Source organism: Lathyrus oleraceus, chromosome 7 (genome assembly GCF_024323335.1).
Source record: "Lathyrus oleraceus cultivar Zhongwan6 chromosome 7, CAAS_Psat_ZW6_1.0, whole genome shotgun sequence".
NCBI classification, from domain to species: domain Eukaryota; kingdom Viridiplantae; phylum Streptophyta; class Magnoliopsida; order Fabales; family Fabaceae; genus Lathyrus; species Lathyrus oleraceus.
Window position 1 is genome coordinate 273,624,356 of NC_066585.1, and position 16,942 is coordinate 273,641,297.

The following is a 16,942-nucleotide window of genomic DNA, read 5'->3' on the forward strand; positions in this document are numbered from 1 at the left end:
GTCAATTAGGGTTCTAAAGGTCTGGTTAATGCTTTGATGACACCACGCGGAAGCCAAATTTTTCCTCAAGTAAACATGAGGAACATCAGGACATCCAAAGTGTCACATTAACCGTAGCCATCATTTTGACCATTCCAGTATACGCCGGATAGTCGCGATGATCTTTTGCTACTTACCTAAGGTACACTAGATCCGGGTGTAGGATCTCTCACTCAAGCATAGAATACCCAAGCAATCCCTTAAAAGTAAATCAGACAATTTGAATAAGTGATCTTGTTTTTAAGGTAACCTCTCTTTTTAAGGGTCCCCAACAGAGTCGCCAGTTCTGTCATACGGTGAACTGACTTTGGGTGTGTTTGCTTTTAATCGCAATGTCGCGGATAGCAAGAGTCGCCACCGACATTTCTTTTATCCAATAAGGAAAGGTGAAAAAGAACAGGAAAGACCTTAATTAGATTTTGGGTTCGGGAGGTACATTATACAAAGGGAAGGTGTTAGCACCCTTTGTATCCATGGTTATCCATGGGCTCTTAATTGCTTGATCACTTATGTTTGAAAAAAGTGTTTGTGAATTGTTTAGAAAATGTTTTGAAAAAGAGAATTTAACTTTGTAATGATTCTTGTATGAATGTATACAAAGTGGTTATCTCGTTTAGTTTTGAAAATGGTTTAGAAAAATATAACTCAGTAATGATTCTAGTATGAATGTATACCAAGTGGTGATTTTCTAGTATTTGTGAAGTGGGAAAAGTATTTTTAAGTTGTGAGTAAGCAATTAAGAGTTATACCTACCCAAGGTCTTGATGGGCATTTCCTATCCTTGTGAGGGTAAAACTGTCCTTACTATTGAGAAGTAAGTAGTTTTGTCCTTTGGATGTAAAAGGGTCATCGTAGGGTCATCGATTTGTCATTGAAGGCAACATTTGTAAGGATACCCTAGCATTCGGAGGGACGATCATCATTTAACCGTAAGCTACACCGAAGGGTCATTGAGGGACAAAATCATATATTCGAAGGCAACATCCGAGGGACTAAGATTTATTTTATAGGGACATGATGATTTAATCGAAGGGTCTTTGCTAAGTGTATCCCCACATTCGCGGGACATGACCATAATACCGTAATACCGTAAAGCAACAAAGAGAGGTCCAAGATCACATATTCAAAGGCCGTATTTTACAATCAATTAGATAATTAGGAGGAATCCCCACATTAAAATTAATACATTAAGATCAATTAAGCAATTTAGGGTGGATCTTTGCCATAAAATTAATACATTAAAATCAATTGAGTAATTCAGGGTGAATCTCCACGAAGGTATCCCACAAATAAAGTGGAATACCTAACAAGCAATCTTTTCCTGGGATATGTGAACCTTTACAAAACTCAACAAAACATGTCAGAACACCAAATCAGGGTGCAATCGAGGATTACACCAAAAAAAATCACAACAGTAAGTAGGGTCGGGTAAATGATGTATGGCTATGATAAAACATGAGTGAAAAATCAGAACAGAAAAGTCAGCTACTGTCACGTTCGCTCCTGCCTCTCATTGCGAAGGCTTAGCGAACACTCGCTGCATGCTCGCTTAGCGATGTGCTAGCGAGCGGCTGCGGATTCTGGTTTTGATATCAGCACAATTTCAACCAATTTTATGCCTTATGACTTTCATTACAGCAATTATATGATTAATCATTTAAGGTATTCAGGTACATACTAAAATTCACATGCCAAACTTAAGATATTTTCATAAATTTAATCATAATGCCATATGCAAATTAAGAACTTAAGGCGGTAATAGCAATGCAAACCTGTTTGCAAATTGAGTTGCGACCTTGGATTGGCAAATCGGATTGAATTGGGCAGAAGTAAACCTTGATGCCGCCGATTTCCTTCAGGGTTTGCCTCCAGGGTTTGCCGTTTGTGAGCGTTAGGGTTTGCTTGCTAGGGTTCTCCTTTCTCCGTTTTCGTCTCTCTTCGTTTGTCCATTTTCGTGACTGAAGCGTCGGCATTTATAGTGATTGTGGTGACCTAATGGGCTCAGAATGAAGCCCAAAAATTCTGATATTCGCAAGCTTCGCTAGGCGAGCGTGTAGCGAAGGGTTCGCTAGGCGAAGGAGTTGCTCGCCTAGAGAGCAAGCCAGTTTGGGCCATTTTCTGGATTGGGCCACTCGTGAGCTGGGCCTTGGTTCTTTTAAGGCCAGTGCCTTGCAGAATGAGTTGGAGTGCTTCGAAAAATGCCTTGTAATATTAACGGGCAAATTTTGGGGTATGACATTCCCAATCTACCCCACTTTTAGAAGGAGGCGCCAATTGGATTGGCGACCCCTCTTAAAAATTGCAAGGAGGCGTCAATTGGATTGGCTAGGGCACCTGCCCTAGCCTATCCAATTGGCGTCTATGTGTAATTTTTAAGAGGGGGCGCCAATCCAATTGGCTCCTCCCTTAAAAAAGCCTCAAATGAAAAAACCTCCAACATGAAAGTTGTAGATATTTTCAAGACAATGAATTTGGATATAAATTTTGCATCATTTAGATTTTTTATGAGAAAGTTATGGGTAGTTGAAGTTGGACTCCTGAGTTTTTGAACTATTATCTGACCTATAATGTCTTGCATTATTTCATATGTTTCTTTTAGGAATATGAATTTTTGTCCAACATAACATTTGAAGTAGACATCTTAAATTTTCCAATGCACTTGGTCCCACCTCAAAATAATTAAAAATGAGTGAGTTAGGTCTTTGCGAACTTGACCTAAAATTAGGGTTTATGTCAAAACAAGTGTATGTGAATTTTGCCAAAAGGGACCAACTTCAAGCCCTTTAGTTTGAATGATAAAAGCCTCAAATGACAAAACCTTCAACATAAAAGTTGTAGATCTTTTCAAGATAATGAATTTGGACTAAAGTTTTGCATCATTTGCAATTTTTATGAGAAAGCTATGGGCACCTGAACTTGGACTCTTTGACATTTTATCTGTTATGAATTTTTGTCCAACATAACAAGTGAAGTAGACATCTTAAATTTTCCAATGCACTTGGTCCCACCTCAAAATAATTAAAAATGAGTGAGGTAGGTCCTTGCGAACTTGACCCAAAATTAGGGTTTCTGTCAAAACATGTGTATGTGAATTTTGCCAAAAGGGACCAAATTCAAGCCCTTCAACATAACAATAACAAGTCCTTGAATTAGGGTTTCTGACCTATAAATTTTTGTATTATGATATGTGTTTATTTTAGAATTATGAAAGAAACCTAATGTTTGGAGTTTACACAAAGATAAATTTGACATAATACGAATTGATATTAATAAAATTTGGATTTTACACAAAGAATCCTAATGGTGATGACCGGGATCACCTAACCGACCTCCGGTCCCACATCCCCTAGCTACCCTAACCCTTGGCCCTAACCCACGTTGACGATTCTGCACCGGTGTTTGTTCATCTGATGGTCCAGGAGCGTCATTACCTCCTACAGGAGAAGATCCGTTGAGGTATTCAGCCAACTCAACATAGTCTTCAGTATTCAATGATGGTGTACCGGCAAATTGAATTTGCATAGTTGGTCTTACCATTAACAACTTTGCCTTCAATTCGTAGTCCTAAAAGCATGTAGACGTCTTCTAACGTCACAGTACACTCACCGGTTGGAAACCAAAATGTGTGTGTCTCTGGCCTCCATCTTTCGCATAAGGCTAGAATGAACTTGTTATCTATAGACCAAGACATAATTTTGCTAAGGTGACCAAAATCGGCGAGTTCAACATAAGGTTGAATCATCGGGTCCATTGGGACAAATTCATGGACTCGAGTTCGAAACCTTGAGACATCCTATAATAGAAATAATGTAACACTTGACTAAGTCGGTATTTCAAAATAAAATGGGGTTGGTGGAGATGAAACATAAAAAAGAAGTATAAGAAAAATTTACGTATGTCGCGATGTTTGCAACTGTTCCTCTGTGTGCTTCGCCCATTGTGAGTAAAGACATATTGTTGGGGAGTTGGTGTAGATGAAAATGGAAGATTTTGTTGAAGATGAAATTGTAAAAGAAGTAATGTAGATGAAGTAGTGAGAAATGTAGATGAAGTAGTGAGAATGTTGGTGTGGAAGAATTGTTGAGGGAGTGGATCAATTTATAGGCAAATGGAGGAGTGCATGAAAAATTGTGTTTGCATGGTGTCTCCACCTCATTTGGCGACCATGTACAATATTAAAGAGGGGGCGCCATTCAAATTGGCGACACCATAGGGTACATGCATGCAAGGCTAGTTCTGAATGCTTGGTTTCGAGGACTGACTCCATGGGGGCGCCATTCAAATTGGCGACCATGTACAAGCCCTAAAGGTAGGCGCCAAACCAATTGGCGCCACCTTCTGCATGTCTGACACGTGGCATTGTTGTCTCCTGCATGCTGAACAACTCACTTATAGATGGCTAGCATGCTTGACACATCATCTCTGACCATCTTAGGTGTCCGACACGTGTCTGTCTTGTCTCCTGCATGCTGATGACTACCTTCTTGATAGCTTGCCTGCTTGACACATCAAGTCACACTGTCTTGCAGGATTGACACATCATCTCAGACACGTGGCTCTCTAGTATCCTGCATGCTGAATACTCACTTCTGTCTTGACTAGCTAGCATGCTTGACAGACACATCAACTCTGACCATCTTAGGTGTCCAACACGTGTCTGTCTTGTCTCCTGCATGCTGATGACTACCTTCTTGATAGCTTGCCTGCTTGACACATCAAGTCACACTGTCTTGCAGGATTGACACATCATCTCAGACACGTGGCTCTCTAGTATCCTGCATGCTGAATACTCACTTCTGTCTTGACTAGCTAGCATGCTTGACAGACACATCAACTCATGACTACCTAGCATGCTTGACACATCAACTCACACTGTATTGCATGACAGACACCTCATATCTGAAATTACTTGCATGCTTGACACAGTATCTCAGAGTAGCTTCAATGTGAGACACTGATACCATGTATTTAAGTGTCTTACTATCACATTCATCTGCACTTGCAAAATACTTTTCATCTCCAAAATACTTTTCATCGTCACTCACATTCATCTGCACTTGCAAAATACTTTTTATCTCCAAAATGTCATCTTCATCATTATACAGTATCAACGTTCACTGCAACGGTGAAACTTTTAAGTCTGAGCTTCATGGTTTTTGTTTTAGAAACACTGATACCATTAGAGTGACAATGAAGAGAAATGCAACCTTTTTGCATTTCAAAAAAAGAATACAATCCTTTATAGCATCAGGTATTGTGTCAAAGATGACATATCAGAATCCTATATTTTTTGAGAATGGTCAATGCAAGTTTTTCCCCCTAAAGATACGAGACGATGAAGATGTTGAAAGCATGTTTCTTAGTCATGAACATTCAGGCATGGATTGTATCGAGTTGTACATTACTATACAACCATATATACCGTCTCAACAGTCTCAACTAACCGATCAGGATCCAGCTGGTGAAGATGCTGCAGATGATGCACAATGGTCAGATGAACTCAACCCAGAAGCCGAAGTAGAGGTCGACGTTGTTGATGAAGAAGAAGAGGAGACTGAGGTACAGGTTGATCACATCCTGAACAACGACGATGAAGATGAGGCTCAACCACCACCAATACCTCCTACTCATGCCTACAATCCTCCTCAACATATGACAAATATGGATCTTCACGACGATGAAACGTCCGACAGTGTCTTCTATAATCCGTATCCGAGACCAGTAGGCGAATTAAAGGTGGGAGACATGTTTCGTACCAAAGAGGAATGTGTCTTGGCAATAAAAAAATACCATATGAACAACTTTGTTGACTTTACAGTGAAACGCACTGACTCTAGAAGGTATGTTATCGAATGTCGTAACATGCTTTGTAAGTTTCGTTTGGCTGCATCTTACAAGAAGAAAAATGACTCTTGGGAGATCGCCTCAATAGACCCACCACACAGTTGCGTTGCAACTAACGTTGAACAAGATCACCGTAAACTGAGCACAGCTTTGATATGTCAAGACATTCTGCCATTGGTAAATAAAGACCCATCAGTGAAGGTGAGTATAATTATATCCCATATCCGAACAACATATAATTATACTCCATCTTACAAGAAAGCATGGATTGCGAGGACAAAGGCTGTTGAGCAGGTTTTCGGCAACTGGGAGGACTCATTCAAGGAATTACCACGGTTTTTATGGGCACTAAAAACTTATGTCCCAGGAACTGTGGCAATTCTGGAGACAGTGCCAGCAATGATGCCAGACGGAACCTGTGCTACAGGTAATAGAATATTTCACCGTCTTTTTTGGGCATTTGACCCGTGCATCAAAGGTTTCGCTTTCTGCAAACCTCTCCTGCAAATTGATGGCACTTGGTTATACGGAAAATACAAGGGTACTTTGCTCATGGCAGTTGCACAAGACGGTAACAACAATGTATTTCCCATTGCCTTTGCTCTTGTTGAAGGTGAAACGGATGGTGGATGGGGTTTCTTTCTTCGACATCTCAGAACGTATGTCGCTCCACAAGCCAATCTATGTTTAATTTCTGATAGACATGCTGCCATCGAAAGTGCCTACAACAACCATGACAACGGATGGCATGATCCTCCTTCTACACATGTCTACTGTATCAGACACATTGCACAAAACTTCATGCGTGCTATAAAAGATAAGAATCTTCGCAAGAAGGTGGTGAATGCTGGGTATGCTTTAACTCAACCGTCTTTTCAATATTATCGTGATGAGATTCGTCTGTCTAATGAAGACGCGGGGAGATGGATAAATAACATCCCAGTAGAGCAGTGGACAAGAGCATTTGACGGTGGTTGTCGATGGGGCCACATGACAACAAACATTGTGGAATGCATGAACGGGGTTTTCAAAGGAATTCGAAACCTGCCGATAACCGCCTTGGTAAGATCAACCTATTATAGGTTGGCTTCTATGTTCGCAACCAGAGGTGAAAGATGGAGTGCAGTGTTAATGTCTGGACAAGTATTCAGTGAGTGTTGCATGAAGGTCATGAAAGAGGAGAGCATCAAAGCTACGACACACGCTGTAACAGTGTTTGACCGCCAAAGACAAAATTTCAGCGTCCAGGAAACAATGGGCAACAACGACGGGAGACCAAATTTAGCCTACGCGGTTAAACTACACAGAAGTTGGTGCGATTGTGGAAAATTTCAGGCCTTCCGCATACCTTGCTCCCATGTCATTGCAGCGTGCGCTTATACTCGTCAAGACGCTTACACCCATTTATCTGATGTGTACAAGGCCAACACCATCATGAATGTATATAGTCAAAGCTTTTCAGTACTACCAATGGAGGATTACTGGCCTCCATATGAAGGAGATATTGTTTGGCACAATGAAGAGATGCGTAGAAAGAAGAAAGGAAGGCCAAACAACACACGTATCAGAACAGAGATGGATTCCACAGATAAAATGATAAGATTATGTAGTATCTGTCGTCAACCAGGACACAACAAAAACAACTGTCCCAATCAAGGAGCATCATCTAGATCTTAAGATTTTTGTAACATTTTATTTAGATCTTAAGCTTTTTTTTAACATTTTTTCTAGATCTTAAGCTTTTCCTAACATTGTATTTCTGTAACAATCAATCATTATATATCATTAAGTTCTTATTACAACGAGTTTCATAACCAACATCAGTACAAAACATCTGAAAACATAAATAATTCTAACTGATTACAACAATCAAATTAATGTCGTCTCGACCGAACATCATTTCCCTAGCATCCTTATCAGTCTTCATTCGCACCCAACCAAAGATACTGTCAAGTCTCTCAATACTTATGATTTTTTCCCCTTCTGGTATTTTCCCGTCTAACCATCGAACCAGCTCCCTCTTCAGTTGATCTAACGTGGTGATGTTCCAAAACAGCATCACCAATTGAGGTTTGTCTCTCGCATAAGTCACCTTACCGTATCGACGACGAACACCAAACATGATAGCCAAATGATTATATGAGTTATGGAACAATAGGTCACACAACGCATCTATTTATAAGACAAAAAAGGCATTTTATGAGGGACTCGCCAATTGAGTTGGCGACTCCTCTTAAAACCTACACATAGGCGCCAATTGGATTGGCTAGGGCATCTGCCCTAGCCAATCCAATTGGCGCCTCCATTCAAGTTTTAAGAAGAGTCGCCATATGAACAACTTTCATGTTCATCAAAAATCCATTTGAAACTTGGAAGCTCATCATTCATTTCAAAACATTATAGGTCATTTTGACAGAAACCCTAATTTTGGGTCAAGTTCGCAGGGACCTAACTCACTCATTTTTAATTATTTTGAGGTGGGACCAAGTGCATTGCAAAATTTAAGATATCTACTTCAGTTGTTATGTTGGACAAAATTTCATAACTCTAAAAGAAACACATGAAATAATGCAAGACATTATAGGTCATTTTGATAGAAACCCTAATTTTGGGTCAAGTTCGCAGGGACCTAACTCACTCATTTTTAATTATTTTGAGGTGGGACCAAGTGCATTGCAAAATTTAAGATGTCTACTTCAGTTGTTATGTTGGACAAAATTTCATAACTCTAAAAGAAACACATGAAATAATGCAAGACATTATAGGTCAGATAACAGTTCAAAAACTCAGCAGTCCAACTTCAACTGCCCATAACTTTCTCATAAAAAATCCAAATGATGCAAAATTTATATCCAAATTCATTGTCTTGAAAAGATCTACAACTTTCATGTTGGAGGTTTTTTCATTTGAGGTTTTTTTAAGGAAGTTGCCAATTGGATTGGCGCCTCCTCTTAAAAATAACACATAGGCGCCAATTGGATTGGCTAGGGCAGGTGCCCTAGCCAATCCAATTGGCGCCTCCTTGCAATTTTTAAGAGGGGTCGCCAATCCAATTGGCGCCTCCTCCTAAAAGTGGGGTATTTTGGGAATTTTCCTAAAAAGTAGGGTATTTTGGGAATTTTCCTGAAAAGTGGGGTATTTTGGGAATTTTTTCAAAAATATGGGTTATCTCGGTAAATTTGCCGTTTATCTAAGTCCCCAAAAACCCATCCCACATACGCGAGGTGTTGTTACGGCGGTAGCGAATGAATTCCGATGAAGCTCCGCCAATTCCGTCGCGCACCGCTTTCCTTTTCACTCTCAAACCCTCTCCTTCCAAGAAACTTCTGCACCTCCAAATTAAACGACGAAAACGACACTCGTTTCGTATCACTCATTTCCGACATTGTTCGAGGAAATCAAAGTTGGAATGTGGCATTCAACGACCCTTCAATTTCATCCACATTGAAACCCCATCACGTTGAACGAGTCTTAATCAACACCTTACATGATTCCAAGTTAGCTTTAAGGTTCTTTAACTTTCTCGGTTTACACAAAAACATGAACCATTCCACAACCTCTTTTGCCATCTTGGTTCATGCCCTTGTTCAAAATAAGCTTTTTTGGCCTGCGAATTCTCTATTGCAAACCCTTCTCCTTCGTGGGTCTAACCCAAAATTTGTTTTTGACAAGTTTCTAGAATCTCATAAACAGTGTAAGTTTTCTTCCACTTTGGGTTTTGATTTTTTGGTTCAGAGTTACTTGCAGAACACGAGAGTTTTTGATGCTGTGTTTGTTTTAAAACTCATGCTTGCTAATACTTTGTTGCCTGAGGTTAGAACATTGAGTACACTCTTGAATGGGTTATTGAGAATTAGAAAATTTATATCGGTATGGGAACTTTTTGATGAGTCTGTGAATGCTGGTGTTAAACCTGATCCTTATACTTGCTCTGCCGTAATTCGGAGCTTGTGTGAATTGAAAGATTTTTTTAGAGCTAAGGAAAAGATTCTGTGGATGGAATCTAATAGGTTTGACCTGAGTATTGTTACTTACAATGTCTTAATTCATGGTTTGTGTAAGGGTCATCGGGTTTTGGAAGCTGTCGAGGTTAGAAAATCATTGAGGGAAAAGGGTTTGAAGGAAGATGTGGTTACATGTTGTACACTAGTGCTTGGATTTTGTAGGGTTCAACGATTTGATGATGGAATTTGCCTCATGAATGAAATGATTGAATTAGGGTTTACTCCATCCGAGGCTGCTATATCGGGGTTAGTGGATGGGTTGAGAAAGAAGGGAAAGATTGATAGTGCTTATGATTTGGTTGTTAAGTTAGCAAGATTAGGTTTTTTGCCAAGTTTGTTTGTGTATAATTCGTTATTAAACTCTTTGTGCAAAGGTGGAGATTTGAATAAAGCAGAGTTGCTTTATAATAATATGCGTTTGATGAACTTGCCGCCGAATGATGTCACATACTCTATTCTGATTGATTCCTTTTGCAAAAGGGGGAGATTAGATGTTGCAGCGTCTTACTTTGATAGAATGATAGAAGACGGTATAAGAGAATCTGTATATCCCTACAACTCTTTGATACACGGTCAATGCAAGTTTGGGGATTTGAGCGCTGCTGAGTCTCTGTATACCGAGATGATCAATAAAGGGGTAGAACCAACTGCTACTACCTTTGCAACATTAATTAGTGGATATTGCAAAGATCTACAAGTACAAAAAGCATTTAAGCTATATAGTGAGATGAATGAGAAAAAAATTCCTCCAACTGTTTATACTTTCACCGCACTTATTTATGGTCTTTGCAGCACAAATGAGATGGCTGAAGCATCCAAACTTTTCGATGAAATGGTGGAAAGGAAAATCAAACCAACTGAGGTGACATATAATGTTATGATAGAAGGGTATTGTAAGGCTCGTAACATTGATAAAGCCTTTGAATTGCTGGAAGACATGGTCCGTAAGGGCCTTGTTCCGGATACTTATACATACAGACCTCTTATCACCGGCCTTTGTTCTACTGGTAGGGTTTCTGAAGCTAAAGATTTTATCGATGATCTCCATAAGAAAAACTTCAAGTTAAATGAGATGTGCTATAGCGCGCTTCTACATGGTTATTGCGGGGAAGGAAGACTAACGGAGGCACTGAGTGCTTCTTGTGAGATGATTCAACGAGGAATCAACATGGACCTGGTTTGCCATGGCGTACTTATTGATGGTGCTCTGAAGCAGCCGGACATGAAAATGCTATTTAGTCTCTTAAAAAAGATGTACAGTCAAGGATTGAGACCCGATAGTGTAATATATACAAGTATGATCGACGCATACAGCAAAGAAGGATCTTTTAAGAAAGCCGCTGAATGTTGGGATTTAATGGTTACTGAGAAATGCATTCCTAATGTTGTGACTTATTCGGCTTTCATGCATGGTTTATGCAAAGCCGGTGAAACTGATAGAGCAGGTCTTCTTTTTGAAAAAATGCTGGCTGCAAATATCCATCCTAATTCAATTTCATATGGTTGTTTTCTCGACCGTCTTACGGAGGAGGGAAATATGAAGGAAGCTACAGAGCTTCACCGTGCAATGCTTAAAGGGCTTTTAGCAAACACTGCAACATACAACATTCTTATTCGGGGCTTTTGCAAATTGGGTAGATTAATTGAAGCCACCGAAATTCTTTCTGAAATGACTGAAAATGGGATTTGCCCTGATTGTATAACCTATTCAACTTTAATTTACGAGTATTGCAGAAGCGGTGATGTCGGAGCAGCAGTTAAATTGTGGGATACTATGTTAAAAAAAGGCGTTGAGCCAGACTTGGTTGCATTTAACTTGCTAATATATGGTTGCTGTGTTAACGGAGAGCTCAACAAGGCATTTGAATTGCGTGATGACATGTTGAGGAGAGGGTTGAAGCCAAGACAAAATTTACAATTGCCAAATGGGTAAAATAGGAACCACAGTTGAAGTGTGGTGTAACATGCTCAAAAGAATGTCGATAGCGTGATTTGGATGTGTGCGACTTTCTTAATCGTGGCTGTCGTGTGACTGGGGAGGTTAACAAGGGACTTCAGTTGCATAATGGCATGTTAAGATCAGCGAAGCCAAGGTAGAATCTCTTGTGGCTAAACTATCTGAAAATGAGGTTGATGACTGAAGTTGAAGGTGGCTTCTGCAGCCTGGAAATGCGGAAGTGTTTGTATTTGCAATCCGTACGAGATTGTGTCATATCCAAACCAGACGAGTTCCGGAAAAGGTTAGTATTTGCATATTGGATAGAATGTTCTTTTAGTTTTAATAACAATAACAATTGCTGCATATGATACTATTAGGAACTTGACTCCTCTAAAGTGGATGAAATAAGAAGTTATAATCCTTGATTAGATAATCAAAAGTTGAGATTGCAATACAATATATGCTTGTATTACATACTAAGAAGTTGTTTATATCCTTTCTATTGATTTTTTAAAGCGAGTCTCTGGCATTAGAGCAGCCATGTCCTGCACTTAGTTCCTTTACACTTTTCTCTGCAGAGGTGAATGAGAGCAATACCAAAAGGAGAATTGGAAAAGCAACGATTCAAATTGAAATAGAAACAGAACAATGAATATTACAGAGAGGAAACCAAAGTTCAAGCTGCGACACTTTACGGATTTTTATAAAACTGGAAATTTCGATTGAAACTTTTTGCAAGGCTTAACTTGTTTGTTGAAAAATCTTCTGTTTAGTGTACTGCTATATTTTAAATTTTCTTGTAACTTATAGATGGTATAAAAATTCAATTGCTAATCAGTAATTCTTTTGTCAACATTGGTGCTTGTGGAGTGCTGTGAAAGTATAGACTCTTTGAGGCAATTGATACAAATTTTGTTTAGTTGCTTGGATGTGTAGACTGCAATGTGGTGTTATTATGTAGTCATAATTTTCTTTATTTTTTGTATTGCAGTTAAGTGGTGTTCGGGTTTGCATGTGCTGTGGTGCATATTTTAATTAAATGCTTGCCTGGAACCATGGTGGAGAGCCAATGTGTTAGGTACTTGGTTTGGGCTCATGTCCAACAAATGTGTCGAATAGAGGAATGAATTATATTCGGGGGTTTCTTAATGCACATGTTCCATGCGAAAATTCAAAAATGCCTCCAATTTTTGGAGATGCATCTCCGGACGTATTTCAACACACTAAATACATGCCATTTTAAATGACGCTCTATTATTTGTTTATTGTTTTTTATTTCGGAGATACATCTCCGAAATATTTCCGTAGTTATATTTCCGTAACACAGAAACATTAGAAGCAGAATAAAAAATATGTAATTTTCCAAAATGAAATTAAGATTCATAAAATAAAATTAGGATTATATAGATCATTTAAAAATAAAATGCAACATTACTTCAATATTTAGGTGGATGCTCCAACATTGTAATATTTTTGATTGATTTTGAAATCGTCGCTTTCAACTTAAACATAACTTTTGTTTCGAAATGGAAATATGTATTTCACATAACCCTTACATATGCTTGCGTCTTGAGCTCAAATTTGGTGAACTCAATCTTCTCTTTGTTGTCAATCGATGATGAACGATACCCGAGCTTCATAATCTTTCGATTGTCATTGTAAGGTAGTAGATGATGAATTTCGTATTTAATATCTTCGAAGGAGGTGAAGTCGTAAGCTTGAACGTTCGATTGGGTGTAGAGTTGGAGAACGAGATATTTGTGACATACCAATCAATGTTTATTTGTAACATTTGAGATATTTTTAGTTTATGTGAATACAATATAAGATCACCTTAATTTATAGAAGTCATATATCAATATGACTCACTCAATAACTAACATGCTGATTTCGGAGATATATTTCTGATCTTGCACTCTATTATCTTGTTCCAGAGATGTATCTCCGGAACTTCTTCTGAACTAATTCTATAACCGAACCTTTAAAACGATTTTTTTTGCAAAAGAACAGATGTTGTTATGGGGATGATCAAGAATGCATTAAGACACAATATGAACAAATGTTGAATATATTACACTTCATTTATATTGAGACACAATTACGTACACTTATTTGTCCGACTAAACAAGAAATTAAAACGAATTGAAACATATGTCGCGGCAAAACCTATGGGTGGTACCCCTTAGACTTTTGTGCATTTGATTCTCTTTCAATGTTGCTCAATTTGTCGAACTTTTGCATCCTTTCCATAAAATGATCCTGTCAAGTCTCGACTTTTGTTGTTGAATGAGCCGTCCACTAGTGATGTAAGTGGTATAGGGCATCCCAGTTTTAAGTAAACTTGAACAAAATGACTTGATTTTGAAAGCCCCCAAATACACATAATACAATCATTTGGATTTTGAGGTGGGAAAAAGGTTTCTGAAAAACTATCGTGTCAGATCAACACATACTCTATCATACGCACATGCTATTAGGTGACCCATGTTAAGGAGGCGCATCCATTTTGCCTCCGGTGCTGGACCGCTAAGGCAAGGAACAATAGACTCATAAACTTCATCAAATTTTTCTTTCTTTCCGTACAACCGTGTGCGTGATTCTTTATACGTCATGAACTATTGGATAAGTTGATGAAGGACAAGTGTATGATTATCTTCTCATTTACCGAGTAAAGTTGAAATTGCTTGATAACTACAATTACTGCCCCCACAACATTGACGACCCACTTGATGTATTTGTGCATAAAAACAGGCACCTCGTCGATGAATGAAATTTTTGGTGGAGGCGGCGTAGGAGGTGGTTTGCTAATGCGAGGTCCTTTGACAACACTTTTTTAAAATTTTGGAGTTGGTGAGTCGGGAAAACATTTGTCAACATGTTCAAAAAATGAAGGAGATCGTCTAGTCGAAGTGTCATTCAGTGTTGGCTTCATTTTCTACGGAGCACCTTTTATTTTTACTAGTTAAGATGATGGTTTCATGTCGATGGTTTCCGGATAGGAAATCTTCCTCAATTGTTCTTTGATGTGGAGTTTCATATTGTCACCGGCTTTCAAAAATCTCTCTTGTATCATTTCCCATTCGGCCAAAATAGAGATATTCGATTTACCGTCATTCATGAAACCATCATCATCAAACCTAAGTCTCTTCCAATGAGTGCAAACCTCATCCACTGTTATTGGGCTACCAAGTTTCACATGTTTTGCAATAACACAAGCACATGGGAGACATATATTTTCACAATTGTGCATCCACACTTTGCACCATCAGAGCCTACATTATCAGCTTGTTTATCCTCGTGAAAAGTATAATTCAAACCCGCCCGAGAAATGTTACCGACCAACTGATAATAAAGAATGTTGTCTTTAAATTTGTGTTCCAAAACTGTGATGCTTCGACCAAATGATGTATGCATCTCATTATGCTGGTTTTGAATCATGTGGTGCACATAGTCCCAATCTCTACACAAATCGCTCATACTATTTCACAACCAATTTTTCAAAGTAGCATGGTGTTAGCTCATATTTTCGACACCCACCCAAAATTATCAAAATTGGAAAATATGCACAACTAGTTTCGACCAAGAAGTAATTCGACCAGCTGGAAGTGAATCGGCTTAGCTGGTTGGATAAAGATCAAGCTCATAGCTGAGATTTCAGAGCAATTATTTAAGAAGGGGTTGAAAAACGGTTTTCGATCAAAGATTCGAAATTTAAATAAAGGAGGGAAGTTCCCTTTCGTCAGAAACCGCAAGAGCACACATGGAGCAGGATGAACGAATGCGCGCATGCAGGGCGCCACGTGTATCGACATGATTGAAGGGCCATCATACCGGTTATTTCGATCCAGTATAGATATAGGGCCTTAGTGTTAGAAAAGTGTGTGTCAAATTATGTACAAAATCTGCAAATTTACTAAATATTCGTGTCAAGAATTGTAAAATGCAGAATGTACGTTGTCTACACCATTGTTATTTATTTCACAGCAATCTAAATTTGTCTTTACTGTCTTTCCAGAAAAATTCTTCCTTGCTTCTTCCTTTCAAACACTTTATTTTTACTTTCGTCATTTACAAATTTAAGATTCTTTCGTTCCTTTCCTCACCCTTAACTTTTATCTTACAGTCTTAAGATTCCAGTATTTGCAAACTTTAGTTTACTATGTTTTTTTAATCCTTTATAATTCATGTCATTTATTTCATTTTTCTTTACTAGTCATAAACGCCAATTCAAGACCTTTCTTTCCGTTTAAGTGACCCTTCGTTCTTAATTATCTTTAAAACTCTGATCTGACGTCTAGTTTTGATCATTTATTACTACCACGTTTACGAGATGCTTAGCACATGTCCTAGGATCAATCTGATTGATCATGTGAGCAACCAAATTTAGAAATTTGGAAGATCATTGATTGTTTACCAATTTTCAAGGTAAACAAATTGGCACGCCCAGTGGGACCAGTGCTAACGTCACATATTGTGTAGCATTTTGTGATTGCTAAGTGTTGTTTCGGAAAAGATTCGTTGTATGCTTTTAAGAAGTGGTAAAATAGCCATAAATGACGAACGACGAACAGGGAGAGAATCCCAGACGAGGATGGCGAATATGAATCCTCCAGAAACTCAAAATTCTCAAAATTCATCAACCAACAACATAGTGCCCTCTTCTTCTTCGATAGGGGCAAGCACGGGCACAAAGCATGTGTCTGAAGTAGTTCAGTCTATGGTAAGTTCGATGCCTACGCACTCGATCTCCCATTCTGAATCAATTCTAACTTACATTAGACCTAGGGGACCTCCTCACACTCCTTCACCAATTAGGGATATCCCAAATAGGTCGTTGGTGCCCCCTGGTTTCTCAATACCATTTGGCGGTCGAGAACAGCCGTATGGAATGCTAACTTCAATGATGGCTAATCTACAAAATGTGGGTTCTAATTTTTCGGAACCGACGGCTAACATAAATTCACCCGTGCAAGCGTCCGGGATAAACGCGGGTCAAACCAATCAAGTGTTAGGTTTAAGACACCCAACATAACTACCTACTCTTACCAATAATTCTGCGACGGCATGGAGGCAACAGATGGACGAAAGCAATCATGAAATGGTCCAAATATTAACT

At 38.8% G+C, this 16,942-nt stretch overlaps 1 protein-coding gene across 3 annotated transcripts; it reads left to right on the forward strand.

Moving 5' to 3' along the window:
- Positions 1-9,073: 9,073 nt before the first annotated feature.
- On the forward strand, positions 9,074-13,062 carry LOC127105853 (putative pentatricopeptide repeat-containing protein At5g59900). 3 transcript variants are annotated; one of them, XM_051043062.1, is made up of 4 exons: positions 9,074-11,812; positions 11,872-11,980; positions 12,050-12,118; positions 12,403-12,809. In XM_051043062.1, the coding sequence occupies exons 1-4, from the start codon at positions 9,139-9,141 to the stop codon at positions 12,476-12,478; spliced, it is 2,928 nt and encodes a 975-aa protein (XP_050899019.1). In that variant the 5' UTR covers positions 9,074-9,138; the 3' UTR covers positions 12,479-12,809. The 3 variants fall into 3 exon arrangements, 1 of the variants encoding a protein (XP_050899019.1); XR_007795151.1 differs by lacking the exon at positions 12,403-12,809 and adding an exon at positions 12,818-13,062 and having other exon boundaries at positions 9,074-12,127; XR_007795150.1 differs by having other exon boundaries at positions 9,074-12,127; positions 12,405-12,809.
- The last annotated feature ends 3,880 nt before the right edge of the window (positions 13,063-16,942 follow it).